The sequence below is a fragment of the Python bivittatus genome, unplaced genomic scaffold (assembly GCF_059951505.1).
Source record: "Python bivittatus isolate LINGU-HERP-01145 unplaced genomic scaffold, Pbiv_v1 ctg000330_np1212, whole genome shotgun sequence".
In the NCBI taxonomy this organism is placed as follows: domain Eukaryota; kingdom Metazoa; phylum Chordata; class Lepidosauria; order Squamata; family Pythonidae; genus Python; species Python bivittatus.
The window spans coordinates 36622063-36638076 of record NW_028277058.1 but is presented as its reverse complement, the minus strand read 5'-3'; the positions used below and the strand labels follow the sequence as shown (position 1 = coordinate 36638076).

At 37.8% G+C, this 16014-nt stretch overlaps 2 protein-coding genes across 3 annotated transcripts; both read left to right on the top strand.

Moving 5' to 3' along the window:
* The first annotated feature begins 3956 nt into the window (after nucleotides 1-3956).
* Nucleotides 3957-5268, top strand: MIURF (mitochondrial elongation factor 1 upstream open reading frame). The gene is made up of 2 exons (XM_088141025.1): nucleotides 3957-4115; nucleotides 5031-5268. Exon 2 carries the CDS (start codon nucleotides 5056-5058, stop codon nucleotides 5266-5268), a length of 213 nt encoding a protein of 70 aa, XP_087997151.1. The 5' UTR covers nucleotides 3957-4115; nucleotides 5031-5055.
* Nucleotides 5269-5322: 54 nt separating this feature from the next.
* Nucleotides 5323-13502, top strand: MIEF1 (mitochondrial elongation factor 1). Of its 2 annotated transcripts, XM_007420000.4 has the most exons (5): nucleotides 5323-5460; nucleotides 7711-7859; nucleotides 7990-8170; nucleotides 8470-8732; nucleotides 9333-13501. In XM_007420000.4, exons 2-5 carry the CDS (start codon nucleotides 7716-7718, stop codon nucleotides 10137-10139), a joined length of 1395 nt encoding a protein of 464 aa, XP_007420062.1. In that variant the 5' UTR covers nucleotides 5323-5460; nucleotides 7711-7715; the 3' UTR covers nucleotides 10140-13501. The 2 variants fall into 2 exon arrangements, with proteins under 2 accessions (XP_007420062.1, XP_087997150.1); XM_088141024.1 differs by lacking the exon at nucleotides 5323-5460 and having other exon boundaries at nucleotides 6840-7859; nucleotides 9333-13502.
* Nucleotides 13503-16014: the final 2512 nt, after the last annotated feature.

Sequence of the window (16014 nt, the reverse complement as noted above, 5' to 3'; positions counted from 1 at the left end):
CTTCTGATTGCAATGAGAATAAATTGAATAAACAAATTAAAATAAATAACATAACAATGCAAAACCATCCTCTACTATCATTTATCCCTAGTAATCATTAAGTTTATAACTGCAGAAAGCTGATGCATGCAAAACTGAATTCCAATATATCTTGATGCTGGAGACATCCTCTGATACTTCAACTCAGTAACAATGCAATCAGATGATGACCTATAGGATTGTGATTCCAAATGTGATTCCAAAAAGATTATTTAAAGTGCATAAATATAGCATCTTGTATGCAATTTTTTAAAGCAGCTGCAAGATTCCAGGAAAAGGCCCAGCTACCTTAAATAGTTGACACAAATGCTACATTTATGTCCCCATGTATTCTAAAACACCATTTTGAAATAAAATCTGAAGTTTTCCACAGTAAGTAACTCCAATGCCAACAACATCTCTTCTTTGCAAACTATGTGTGTTTTATATACTGAGATCAGCAGGAGATAGTAAGCATGACATCTTACCATCTGCAAATTCATTTCTTAGACAATCAAAACCTTATGTTTCAATCAAAACCTTATGTTGGCCCTAGCATATAGGACCAGCTTGTAAATCCAAATGTAAATACAGTATAATCCATCTCTAATCTTTTTTTTATATAAAAGCAATAATAAGGACTAATGCAAACTAATTTAGAACAGAAAAAATGAACAAGAGAGAAATAACAGAAAAAGCTAGAAGTGCAATAAGAAAATAGAAAAAAAAGGAGAAAGATTTAAAGAAAGATATAAAGGTATAAAGAAGTAGCTTCTGATATTCTTCACAGCAGTTAAGTACAATTATATTTTAACCTCTCTCTAAAGTTACATCATGACTCTCTTCTTTCTATAATCTCTCTTGTCTAATCATCAAACCATCTCTGATCTTTTCATGCCCAGACTTTCAAAGCCTAATTGCAGGTCTAATCCCAATCAATGAATGATATAAAAACTACCATGTCAAATTCTAAATGGATCTATGACTCACAGGAACTTGTGACAAGAAAAAAGCATTTTGTTGATAAATATATTATTAGAACTGAAATAACTGGTTTTATGCATGTGTAGAAAAAAATGCCAGGATCACCTTTGTTGAATAGTGCTTAGAAATTTTGAAGTATTTAACTTACCTGTGCCATAATACTGTAACAGTGTAAGCCTTTAAGATTTCAAGATACTTTGACTGAGTTTCCAAACACATTAGGCTACAATATGGTTGGCTAGTTTGTGCCTCAGTGTCTTGTATGAACCCAGCTTATGAAGTTCAGGGGATTGCGCAAACCTAGCCATTACACATATAATTACACATACAGTATGGAAATCTCCTACAGTAACCTTCCTAAAAATCAGGCTTTCACCAAAACAGAAGGTAATTATGAACCTGAAATACTAACAGGCACAACAAATTTAGGTAATTATGAATCTGAAATACTAACAGGTACAAATTATTTAGGTAAACTGACAAAAGTCTTGCTGGAACAGTCCAGGAAGAACTTGGCAATTCAGTGATGAGTGATATCAAAGCTAATGTCCAGCACCCCTGATGGAGAGACTTCATGGAAAAGGATGTGTTGAGCTCTACTTAAATAAAACTCACATGATGAACATTTTCAGAAGCAAGTTTACATTCTTAACTTAGGAAAGAAAAAAACTATATATCCCATTTTTGCTGCATTTTAGTCCTAATGAGAACAGGATAGAATTACAGCATGTTCAATATTTGTTAAATTAAATTATTTGCCTTTTCCACAAACTAGGGAGCAGAACTAAACAAAAAGGAAAGATCTTTCCTTCTTAAGGCCAGGGAAGGCCCAGTTCTATAAAATCCAACCTTCCCAAGGTTGTAAGATGCTCTTAACTTTTTGTCTGTTTGTGCACCAAAAAAACAAGTAGAGTACATGACTGTTTCCACTGCATGTTTATGTTTTCTTAATTTCTGTTCTGAAAATGTTCATTTTCCATAAAACAGCCAGAAGGCGGTGCTGTTGATTTGACTCAAGCATGCTTCCTAATCTATTGCCAGCAAAAAAAAAAAAAAAAGTGCTTCATGTGTACTTCAGAAATCCTCCTGGTGGCTTTCTATCATGTTGTCTTTTGTCTCTATGATCTCAAAGTTGATCTCTCAAAGAAAATGTGAGTTTCATTCCAACAGTAGTCGGTGGATATGCAACTGGGAAAATCCTCTACATGTGGAGGAAATGTTAGAAATACATAAACAGTGCATATGTATATATAATTATTATTTTAAGGTACTTTCAAAAGGAAACATGGTCTATTTCTTCTCTTACATTTTTTGTATCTATATGCGTGTACAGCTATGTTTTCAGTTCAGAAACATTCTTTCTCCTAACTCCTGTGCATATACTCTCCTGTTTTCAGTCCAGAAACATTCTTCCTCCTAATTCCTGTGCACACACACACAAATTGTTATTTACGATTATTATAAAAAGAAACAAGGCTTTCTTGTTGACTTTTTCTGCTAACTAGTCTTCTCAAAGCCTGAAGCTAATATTTATTACTAATACTGAATACCCCAATAGCCTTTGCACCTTCATAAAATTCTACAGTTATGTCAGATTGTGGGTATTAAGTATTTGATTTACAGTTCAGTCCTACAGTCAGTGCCACTGAATTGGGAGGGTTAGTGAAAGATAATTTGGCAACAATTTGGATTCAGAATAGATCTGAATATTGTTTAAATTATGAAGAGAAAGAAACCTTTATGGCCCATCTCCAGTTTTTCTCAGTTTAACTCAATTTCAGTCAACACCAAATTTCTGAAATCAGTAATAAAGAGTTATAAAAAAGAGAGAGATACCTATCAGCTCCTGCTGAAATTTAAATCATATTTGCACTCACAGGACATTCTGACCATAAACGTGGCAGAAGCTGAGCTAATACAGCTAAAATGTGGCTGGCAAGAGTGTCATCCAAACCAAGCCACAGAATTAGAAAAGAATTGTGTAGGCCAGTGGTTCTCAGAGTGTAGCCTGGGGATCCCTGGTGGTCCCTGAAGCCCTTTCAGGGGGTCCACGAAGACAAATAAATATTTTAAAATGTCTGTTTTAATTTCTAATAAGTAAATATCAACAGATATAACCCACATAAGCCAAAGCTCTTTAGGGTCCTCAATCATTTTGAAGAATGTAAAGGGGTCCTGAGACCAAAGGTTTGAGAACTGCTGGTGTGGCCATTGAATCCACTTTTTACTTGATACAATAAATCAGAGCTACAGTATTTTCAGAGAGAACCTACTAAAGCAGATGATTGGTTCCAATTATAAATCAATAGAATTGTTTTTAATAAATTCTTCATGATGTTTAACTGATTTTTTTTCTTCTGCAACTAAAGTCCATCAGATCTATATCTGTCCCCTCTGACAACCGAAAATGAACATTAAACCGGATGGATCTCCGTAACAGTAAATCTTGGAAAGCCATTTGACGTGCAAAACTTAGTCGACCAAACCATGGCAGCAAAGAGGAAAATCCTTACTGGTCCCTGGGGGATCTCTGGGTTTTTGCTGTTCAGAGATGGTCACTTAAGAAAGTGGCGGGAAGGCAGCTTTTTAAGGATGGGCCTTGGTCCAGCAGCTGGAAATGCGGGTGGCTGTAGTTCTTACACATCTCAATGGCATCAGCGTGGGAGAATGACTGAAATTCGAACTACCCGGACGACCACTAGAAGGCAGCAAAGACATACAGGTAAACGCAACCCTTTGCGGCCATTCACGGCTCGCCCGGGTTCTTGCCTCCCTGATCCGGTCGTCTTAATGAGATCCCTCCAGGAGTCTAAGGCTCTCCGCCTCGCCCCGCCCCCCTCCCCTTCTCGCACATTGACGGAATAGCAGCTGAGACTTTCTGTGTAACCGTTCGGCTCTCTTCGGAAGGGAAGAACGTTTCCATGGTGAACGGGCCATGCACCGGAAGTGAAGTGGCCATATTGTTGTTTGACCCCGGGAGCTCTGCCGGTAACGGAAAGAGGTGGGGTGGACGGCTCTGAAGCGCGACGGAGGCTCTGCTGTAAGATATCGGAAGTGGAGTCCGTCTCTGTTATTACCGCCGCCGATTTGCCGGATTTCCCACCCTCTCACGGGTGAGTCCTAGGAATGCTTCCACCCACCTGTCCGTGGTCCCCCCCCAGGTGTCTATATTCGTGAGATCTTCGGAGTAGTGGGAGGGTGGAAGTGAAGGAGGACACGTTTTCTATCTTTCTAGATTCCTGTGAGGGCCTTTCAGCTTCTTAGGCACCTCTTTTTCTTGAGCGCCCCCCCCCCCTTCCCCTGTGGAAGGAGACTTCTACCACAGGCTGCTTAGTCATATTACTTACGTCTTGGGACTCGCTCGAGGAGCTCATAGCCAACTTTGTGGAAAATATGTCCATATATTTTTACCAAGAGGCATCTATTTATTTCCTTACCGATGGGGGGGAAGTTAAGGCGAGCCTAGATACATTTCTAACTGAGGATGCCCCTCTCTCTAAGACTTGCTGAATTGCTACCCATAACGCCGATGTGAAAATGGAGAGCAAGTCAGTTAAACAAAACAGGATTCTGCTCAGATTCCAAAATGTTGAGCAAAAAAACAAAACATCATAAGCTGAGAAGTTATGGAATCCGAGGAAGGAATTTGAGCACACATAAAGACTTGAAACACTTCACTTGATGAAGTGGCACTATAAAATAGGTAAAAGCTAAACAGGTGAAAGAAAGATCCTTCTAGGTTTGAAATGAAAGTATTGCAGATTGCACTGTGAATCATTTAGAAGCTTAATGTCCCTGTTATATTTATGAAGATAATATTTTGTAATGACCAGAACTTCACACAGATATTTCCTTTTTTATTAGTTATTACTGTACTAGTAATACTACTACTATGAATTACTGGATTTATTTTTATGACTAGATTTATTAGTGCTAATTCTCTTAGAAAAGATGTAACATAACTGAAATATCTGCATATTCCCAAAGAAAAGAGATTGTTTCATTTTCTCTGTTCTGTGTATCTTCAGTTCACTCTTCTTCCACTCATCCTCCATGGCAACGTGGACCCGTGAAGCTGTGCTGAACCTTTATCGTGCACTGTTGCGTCAAGGACGTGGCTTGCGCTACACTGATCGTGATTTCTATTTCACCTCGATCCGGCAAGAATTTCGCAAGAACCAGCATCTTAAGCAACCTGAAGATAAAGAGCGACACCTTAAAAAGGGCCAGGCTTTCTTGCGCAGCAAACTTGGAGGGCTTATTTAGAAACTTCCTTTTTTTCCTTGTCACTTTTTTCCTTTGCTTTTATTTTCCTTAACTTCTTTAGTCATTTGAACTGGATGGTCAATATCAGACGTCTGCTGCAAATCTGTAAAAAAACCCAAAAAAACAAAAGTATCCTGCCATATATCCTGGGGAGCATTCCTCCTTTCTTTTTGCAGATGCATTAAGCCTCAGGTAAATTATATAGGTATAGACATAATGTGCTATTTTAACCACTCATTATTTGTACAGATAAAAAGCAAATTTGTCCTAAAATACTAATCTGAGTAATTGTAAGTTAATTTTTATTTATAGTAATAAAATAATTCTAGCATAGCATGAACATGAAACTGAGCAAACTCAGGGAGGCAGTGAAGGACAGGAAGGCCTGCCATGATATGGTTCATGGGGTCACAAAGAGTTGGACACGACTTAACGACTGAACAGCAACAACAAAGCATGTTTGAACTTGGCATTGTGAGGAATGTACTATATATGCTAATTATAATTACAAAATAAATGTCTATGCTACAGAGGATGGGGAAATTCCCATCCAGATTTTGGTCCTGAACTGTATTGAAACTCTTATTTTGACTGCCCTTGAATCCTGGAAATCAGTGTGTCAAAATAAGGGGCATCCACTGAAACATCAGTTGTTGATATTTTTACTGTTCTAGGCTACCTGTATATATATTTTGTGGCAATTCATCTCTTTCTAACTCCTAAATGTATTGTTTTTTCTTCTCAGATCTTCACTAACCTTTTTGTGCAGTTATAGCTTTTGCAACTGCATTTTTTTCATCTTTGAAATTGCTTGCAATTTTAGCCATTCCTTTTGCAGAAACTCCCTTTCATCATCAAATCCTTTTTCTATTAGCTTATCCTACTAGAGAATCTATATACTGCTAAAACTGTCATGTCTGTAACCTTCAACTGGGTGAAATGGTTCATCATAGGGCAACAATTTTTGAACCAAGGTACCTCAAATGGGCTAACTTACAGAATGCGTCCAAAATCTGGGACCCATTACTCCCATTGGATTGAAATTTGGGAAAGCCCAGGTCATGTGATCGTTATGGGTGCATCCCCGACCTCTTTCCTCCCTCCCTCTGTCCCCTGTGCCCAATCAATTGGTGGCAAGGCCCAACAGGCAAGTGGCGATTGGCTGATTTGGAAACAAGGCAGAAATTTGAAATCTCTTAAAGGCAGTGGGCATTGAGGGAAGAATGAGGGAACAACTTGGATGCCTGCTGGTGAGGAAGGGCTGGCTGGGGGGTGCTGGTGGTCAACAGGTGAGCCCTCTTCCTCCCTCAAGAGAGGGGGCCCTTGGGGACATGCCAGAGTGGGGAGCGGAGGTGCAGTTTTCCTCACAGTCCGCAGCTCCTTTTGTTCCACCTCCCCCCAGCAAAATGGCAGGCAGTTCCATGGGTCAGCTGAGGAGGAGGGGGAGGCTTCACTGGGACTCTCCTGAGGATCATGAGGGGAGGGCAAGTGGCACAAGCCTATATTATATGTGGGGAGGAGGGAGGGAGGGAGGGAGGGAGGAAGGAAGGAAGGAAGGAAGGAAGGAAGGAAGGAAGGAAGGAAGGAAGGAAGGAAGGAAGGAAGGAAGGAAGGAAGGAAGGAAGGATGGATTTCTGATGCTCTCTGCCAGCTTCCTACAAGCAAAGTCAGTGGGGAAGCTGGCAGCAAGTTGTAAGTTGCTCCTACTCCTGCTGCTTTTTTGCCCTTGGTCATTCTGTTTCTCTGTTTATGTAAGGAAATATCTCTGAAATGATGACCCAATGGGTCATGGGTTGTCTAGTTCTATTCAGAATAGTTCTAAGTTTATTAATGCAAAAGAGGGTCACATTTGGATGTCAAATATTCACACTAACAAATGTGGTTGTTCTGGCTGAACATCATGGGAGGGTCCCATGTTAAAAACGTGAATGTTTATATCAGTTAGCTTTGTATGTGTTAATTGCTGCAAGGATCTTATACGCTTCCTTCTTTGACTCCTTTTTTGGAAGAATGGCTAATTAAATTGAGGGAATATGCTTCAACATCTAGAATAATTTCATATTTAAAAGGTAAATCTGATGTAGAATTCAGTTCTAATTGGAAACCATTCTCAGACTATAACTTTATACATGGATTTGTACCACACCCCCAATTTGGGCTTTTCTACATTTTACATAAAGTCTGCATTTTAATTTTATGGAAAATTAAATTTCTATTGATTTAATGTACTTTGTAGTTTTAGTTAGTGATTTATATTGTGTTAACCATTCGGGTTAGGGTTTTTACAATAAGAGTTACAAAACATGTTTTAAAGTGATATATGTAAAATAGATTTAGCTTCAAACAGTTAATCTTAGTAAAAGCCCATGGAATTAAGATCAGATAAGAACTGAATGGCAAACTGAAAATTTTGAACAGTTATGTTGTTTTTTTCCTATGTAGGAGCAATGGCAGGCGCTGGAGAGCGCAAAGGAAAGAAGGATGACAATGGGATTGGCACTGCTATTGATTTTGTGTTGTCCAATGCTCGACTTGTACTGGGAGTGGGAGGTGCTGCTATGCTGGGGATTGCTACCTTGGCTGTCAAACGGGTAAGAAATAATATAGTTGGTGAAGAGATGCCAAGATTTATTGATGTTGAAAAAAACACAGTAGGGGATTTAGAAATTAAGTCTTCCGATTGGATTATATAGTCAATGTCCTACTTTTCACTCACTTCAGATGTATGACAGAGCAATTAGTGCTCCAGCCAGTCCCACCCATTTAAGCCAGTCAGGAAAGAGAAGCTGGGAGGAACCAAGCTGGCTTGGGTCATCATCACGGTTACTGAACCAAGACATGAAGACAAATCTTAGCCGTTCTCTGCAAACTCTTCCCACTGGTGCTTCAGATTTTGAAATAGGTGAGAGATACTTTGAAGAAAGAATATATACATTGTACTGACTATATGCTGTATTTAGTATATTCAGAATAGCTTTGTAGTTTGTTTCATTTGAATTTTTTTTAATGACAAAGGATGTCTGCTTCTGGATTGTCCCATTAATGGTTTCTTTTTTCCATAAACCTTATCCTAAGGCTATTGTGTTTGTTAAACAATACAAGTTCAGAGCAGAATAATTTCAGTGTAGGCAATTTATACAAGCCATTTGCAGTGAAATATTGGGCTCTTTTTTTGGTTTCTCTATTGTGTTACTTGAACAGATTCAATCAAACCTATGAAGCATAAATCACCTGCCAAGAGAAGCCAGGTGGAATTGAAGAAATCCCGCCTTCGAATGTCCTTGCAAGAAAAATTATTTGCTTATTACCGGAGAAAGGTGGCTATTTCCACAGAAGAACAGATCAAAGCTAAGCAAGCTGCTGTGGATATCTGTGCTGAATTACGTGGTTTCCTCCATGCCAAGTTGCCAGACATGCCTCTGCGTGAGATGTATTTGAGTGGTAGCCTCTGTGATGATTTACAGGTAACTCGAATGAGTGAAAAGCTGTTAAATGTTCTTCAGCAAGAATAATGATGGCAGAGATAGTTTATCCCATTATCATGTTTTCATGGGACTCTATCTGGACTTTTTTGTGTGTGATCTGATCTTGTGTAAGAAAAAGTTCCCCTTTTCTGGCCAATATCCATATTTTTGTGTTCTGTGCCTTTTCTACATCTGTTCAAAGAAATGTACTTTCAGATTGTTTATTCACAGTATAGCATATTATCAGATTTTTAGTCCAGCAATACAGTATCCATATGTGCTAGTTCCCTGTTGTCATCCAAAATAATACCTATTTACATCCCCCCAATATATTGTCAATTTTTGAGGAGATTTCAACTTTCTTGTGAGTTTGCTGACGCCGCCTCTGTGACATCAATATATTTAAAGAGGATATTGAGGATCATTGATATGCGACTGAATTGTTCTTAATATTCCCAGCCTTCCTTAACTAACTAGTTAAGGAATCTATGAGAATTTAAGTCCAAACATTTGGAGGGTGCAAGTAAGCTAGCTGATAGTTGATATGATCAGTCCTTAGATGTTTAACTCTCACTTTTATTTCTTGCTCTCTCCTGCTAGGTTGTGACAGCTGATCACATCCAACTTATTGTTCCTCTTGTGCTGGAACAGAATTTATGGTCATGCATTCCAGGTGAAGATACCATCATGAACATCCCTGGCTTCTGCCTAGTACGTCGGGAAAACCCAGAATATTTTCCTCGTGGTAGCAGTTATTGGGACCGCTGTGTAGTGGGGGGTTACCTCTCACCTAAGGCTGTGTGTTGTACCTTTGAGAAAGTAGTGGCCGGTTCCATTAACTGGCCAGCAATTGGGATCCTCTTAGACTATGTGATCCGTCCAGCAGCACCCTTAGAATCTCTAACTTTGGAGGTCCAGTATGAACGGGATCGGCACCTTCTAATAGACTTTTTACCATCTGTGACATTAGGTGATACTGTATTGGTAGCCAGGCCACACCGACTGGCCCAATATGATAATCTATGGCGACTCAGCCTTCGGCCAGCAGAGACAGCTCGCCTGCGGGCCTTGGACCAAGATGACTCTGGTTGCCGTTCTTTGTGCCTCAAGATCCTCAAGGCCATATGTAAACTGAACCCTATGCTGGGTCGTCTTTCTGCCAGCCAGCTCACCAATGTAATATTACACCTGACCCAGGAAGAAACTGATTGGTCACAAGATGTAGTAGCTGACCGTTTTCTTCAGGCATTGAGAAAACTAATTGGCTATTTGGAAGAAGGAGTTCTTCCCAGTGCTTTAAATCCCAAGGTGAACTTGTTTTCAGAGCTTACTGCTGAAGAAGTGGATGAATTAGGCTATACACTGTACTGTTCACTTTCAGAACCAGAAGTCCTATTGCAAATATAATAGCTGCCTTAAACATGACGTTAGTGTTAGAATTACTTGCCATGACAGTTTCTCTTCTGAGTGAGTTATGCACATCATGTTCTGGTTATTTTGCAAGTCTGCCTGTTTTTTTATTATTAAATGGGAGTGGGGGGTATTATATTTCTTGGTGCTACTGGTCTAGTTCCACTACTCTCAAGGAACTGGAGGAAGAAGCAACATTGAAGAGCTGCTCAGTTTGCTATAAAGTCCTTGTTGATATACTGCTGCTGGAGTCCCAACAACGTGTACTCTATGTCCCCTAATACTCTATACTTTGCTGCAGTGAAAATTCTTACTCCCTCTTTCAAAAGTGTAGAATTGCCGCTAATGATTTTAAGAACCACCAAAGTGAAATGAGCTCTGTTCCTATTGATTGGTGATTCTGTTTTTTTCCCTTTTCATTCCAAAAGTGTTTGACAAAAAGTTTCAAAAGAAATATTTATAGCAGGATATGTATTTGTGAATCCTATTCATTGACTCTATTTATATTGTCTAGAGAAGGGGAGTTTTTTAAAAAATTGCATGCTGCTTAAGTTTATGTGACACTCAGAGTGACTATAACCCCATATTTTGATAAACTGAGTGCATATTGTCTAGGATTTGCTGCTTTGCCAGACTGAAGTCCTTCACTGCACATGCACATACATGTGCACAAGGTCCTCAATACTCTCTTGTTTAAAAAACCGGTAGCAGATTGCTAATTTATGCAGAGGAATGTAGGGAGAGTAGTTTCTCATTCACTGCTATTGAAATTATTTGTCCTTGTATTAACTGCCTGAACAATAGGAAATGGTAGGGCAGACAGTCCACTATTACTGAGGTGCAGAGCAGGAAATTTGAAATGAAGATCCTTGAATGAGCACTATGACTTGTTAAAAACATTGTGCCTTAAAATCATATAAAGGGTACTTGACAGAGGTGGAGTATGCGAAACTGGAGAGGGCAAAGTGTTTTGGATGGCATGGCAGAGGGCAAAGATGTTTTGGGTGGCATGGAACTATTGGTGTACCTGGCACTGGCAGTCACAGTGAGGTGCCCAGTCTGAATTTGAAGCACCTTTGCCCTCTTCAATACTGAATACTGCATACCACTAGTACTTGAAAATCAGGCCTTGAGCTTCAATACCGTGGCCAGCTGGGGAACTTACGTACTGATGTGTGCCTCCTGAAGGTTTAGTCCATAAAATTATTGGACATAGGCAGTTACAAGAAATAACACTTCTGGAGGAAAGCAAAATAGTTTGAAAAATATTTATTAAATTATGCTGTTTATACATTTAAAGAAGGTGGCATACATTTAACCAATTTGATCCAGTTGTATTCATGAAGCCATCAGCATATCTTGTTTTATGTGGTATTCCATACATAAGTTGTATAACCCTGTTCTTAATCTCTGCCCATTCCCTGAAATAATGATACAACATGTAGGGAGGAGCCACCATAGTCATATCTCCTGCTTTGCAGATGCAAGCATGGCATGGTGAATGTGTAATCTCTCAGGAATATATGGTTTGTCAGTGCTGCTATCATCTGATGCTTCTTCCATCTCTCCCCTCACCCAAGAAAAATAGGAAATGCTCTAAAAGATGAGACTGTCAAACCTGCATAACTAGTTTACAATAATATACATGTAATTCTGAGGGTTGTTACCTTGTTTCAAATATCCACCCTTAACCTTAAAAGGCAAAGTGGATAACGAGATAATGTGCAAGTCTTGAGAGTAAAAAAATAAGCCTCCCATATTCTTCTCTTGAAAGTGGTGCTTGCTAAGGCTATGTATGCTTCAGGACTGATTTGAAAGAAGGGTTTTGGTCCTTGTTTGCACAGAATCATCTGATATTCATTAAAGTAGCCAGGTTTTTTTTTCAGAATATTACTTAAGAGTTGCACTAACTTTAATTAATGGAATTCTTAAAGCAGTGGCATCTTTTTTTTTTGGAAGCCTCTGAGGAAGCCTGAAAAAAAATTGATTACTTTAATGAATAGCAGAGAGCTGCTGTGTTCATGCAAGGTCTGAAATGCTTCTTTCAAATCATTTTCAAAGCATGTATAGCCCTAGTGCATATGTTATTGAGATAATATTCAGTATAATTCTAATGTGTAGGCTTTAATTCTGCAGCTATGGAGAGTACACCATCTTTCATTGTCTTTTGAGATCAGATTGTCTGCTACAGATGGTATATATTGATTGTATGGTAATAGAACCAGTGTTGTCCTAATTTAAGTTTCAGTCTTCCAGCTAATGACATAGAAGGTTGTCCACTGAGTGCCTGGCAATTTGTAACCTGGAAAACATTTTTTTTTCACTAACATAGTTTTTCCAGAATATATTCCTCTCCGTTCTCAACCTTCCTGCTACATGTGTTGATGAGCACATATACAGACTTTATGTGGTTGGAAACTTTGCTATGAAACCCATTTTTCTCCACCTTTGCTACCTTCTTTTTCCTTAAGAACAAACATTGCAAAAACATTTTATTAGAAAATGTTAACTATGTTCTGTTATGAGGTTGAATATATACTGTATGTAGTTTTAAGCTACTATCTCTGTTCCAGTAAGATGCGATTTTTTTCACTTTCATCTCTTTTGTTATTTCCTACAAAGTAACAATGAATTGCTTTTTTTTCCCCCTTTGAGGTATGCAAAAAGGATTTAAGACTGTTTCATAATAAAGCTAGTATTAATAATTTCACACAGCAAATTGCCACTGCCATCAGTGCAGAATCTGAAGTTGAAATAAATGTGTTTACTCTTCATTTCTATGGAGGGTAAATACACCTTGCACAATATTTGTGTATCAGGTTGTGTGGGACAGCTGTAAAAACCTCCCTGGAAAATTCAGTCTGAAGAATTAGTAATCTTAAACTTATCAGTATTCACTTAAGCTGCATGTGACAATTTCAAAGTTGCTACTGGGCAGGTTTAGTTTTAAGCTCAAGGTCTGTAAAACAATCAGAACAGAGTACAGATACTGATAGTGTGAAGTACAACACATGGCAATTTTTTCTAAATCACAGGGGAAATGGGAAGCCAATGACAACAGTTGATGATCTCAAGCCCAGGACCCCAAGTCTGCTCATCCTGGAATGTAGATGTCAAACCAATCAGAAGGAACTGCAGTTAGAACCAGCTAGCTGAATAATACATTTGGTTGTCTTCACTTGGCACTGCTGACCTCCCAAGTCTGATGGAATTGCTAACATGAGAATTATGTAATTATTCAATATATATATGTATATTGAAATGAAATACATGGGGTATTTGCCCAAGTTGAAATGTTATGTAAGAAGGTTGGAAGAGAAAAGTCTAGTGGATGGTCTGTGACAGTGTATAAAAGTTGTGAAATAAAATATTCCACAACCTTGAGGCTCTTCTTAAATATGTGCTGGATATGTTGGGGCTTTTTCCATATTATCTTTATGAGGAGAAAACAGATTGAGGCAATCTTGTAATTACCCTCTCAGTTTGCTTAAGGGTACTTGGAAGAATGTTCTCAAAGTGAACTTTAATTTTTATAATGCTGTTCCTGGAACTAACTACAGAACTACATCTCTGATCAGAATATTTTGCATTAAAAAAAAAGTTCTAATAAAAACTTTTTTTGCACAAAACTGATACATGATACCCCATGTGACAAATTCCAACCATTTTTTTGGAGCTATCCTAAATAATCCACCCATCTGTCTAGGAAATCATACTTGATGTGACAGAATTGAACTTTGCATGCAGGCAGCACTGCTAATTATGATATAAGAGGATCATCTTACCCAAAATCAGTGGAAACAAATAAGGAACTAAATAAGTGCATCCCACAATTGGTCATTTGTATGTATCAGGCCTTCTGTACTACAATAGTATTAATATAAATATTTCTATAGTTTGATATACTCAGGTATAGGTAGGATGTGCATATTATAATTGTAAATCAAAGGGAATTGTTCTGGATATTGCTTCAGTTTTACTAGATATACTAGATGGGAGCAAGTTACAGAAGACAAGACAGTTCTGTTTTGCTACCCATTATCAAAATGAAAGGTGGTGTGGAGAGAATGACTTGAAACAAAACTGCAATGTACTACCAAGGAGAAAACCACACCCCACCAACACTGGCAGGGCAAGCTACTGTATATAAACAGGGAGCAAACCCCACACTCACTAGCACTGATGACGTTACCTAGTCAGGTAATGAAATGTCTGCAAGCAAACAACCAAGCTCAGAGAGCACCAAGGACTCCATTGTAGAAGTATATTGACAGTAATAGCACATCCAAAACATCAAAGCAGGAAGTTTCAAATTTGCTGATTTTAAGATAGAGAATTTCTTTAACTAGCATAAACGCTAAGGCTGTATTTAACTTTTCTGTAACACCAGGCTAAATCAATCCATATAACTCACTTATACCTTTGCTCAAATCCAGAATGAACTCTTTCATATACATTTACTGTCTCTTGAACAAGAGGTAAAAATGCATTTGTGCAATCATCTTTTTATTTTCATTTAAAAGAAAGGGCAATGAGTGGGAGTGAGAATGTTGAAGAATCTTCTACGCCAGCCATTCATCATATTATGATAATGCCCACTCACCTGCCTAACCACACATGCAATTGCATAAATGCATTTTTTTAAAAAAAAATGTTTTTATGCAGGAGGGGGAATAAATGTCTTCTGCGTTACTGATGGATTTTTGTAGATTCTTTTTTGGAGAATGAATGATAAAACTAACATAGAATTTATTTGTTAGACTCTTTGACATAAAATATCTAGCACACTTACTGTACAAGTCTTTTGTAATCTGAATACTGCAGATAACTTGCTTTAGGACTAACTTTTTTAAAACTGCCCTGGTAAAATGAACAGGGTATTTAGAACACACACCTATGACTTCTTTTTTTGCCTTTAAAAAGTTTTATTTTATTCTTTAAACAAATATTTGTACAAAAAAGTTTTTTCAACATTTAGAATAATGTACAATAAAGATCAACATCTTTCTAAACATCTTGTTGTAATACATTATGTTGAAAGTACTTTTTGTCATTATCCATTTTTGACATTCTTTTTCCAAAAAAGTAGAGAAAAATTATAACCTTATAAACAAATTTCTCTAAGCTAAACGTTTCCAACTAAATTAGCTGTCAATGTAACTTTAACCCCTTTATAAAACTCCTGATAATTTTAAGCTCTTGGTATACTATTTATTTCTATTCATTCACATTCTTTATAATAAGAAACCCACTGTCACTGCTTCATTTTCATCAATTAAATACAGGTAGTCTAGTAATGGTTGCCACATTTCTTTAAATTTAAAGAAACCTATGACCTCTTTAGTTCATTCTTTTTTCTTCTAAGAATTTAAGAAAGTTTTGGGGTTGAACAAATACTGATCAGTGGTGCCAGGTATTTAAAAAAATTTTTTTGAACATATGTAATACCTAGATACTATTTCAACTACTCAAACCAAATTTGTTGAAATAGCTATAGAAATGTAGTTAAACTGTCCAGCACACATACACAATACAATAAACTGGTAAATATATTTGGTTACATAGCCAGTTGAGTTTGTTTCAAAATGACTAAGGTAACAGGTTGCCTTAACCCTCAACAAATACGATCTGATTTGACCTTTTAAGCAAACAGAATTGCTACTTTGTTAATGAAAAACATAGATACTGACGTATCCACCTAGTGAATGCTTTTCCCATCTGGCCTTGAGCAATTTATTTCCTCTTTCTATGTACTATGGAAAACATCATTGTATTAAGAAAGAATTATTAGATGAGAAATACTGGAAACCTTACAAATTGGTTTAATATTTTTTTTGACTAGCAATATAGACATCTGTGTTATATGGGCAAG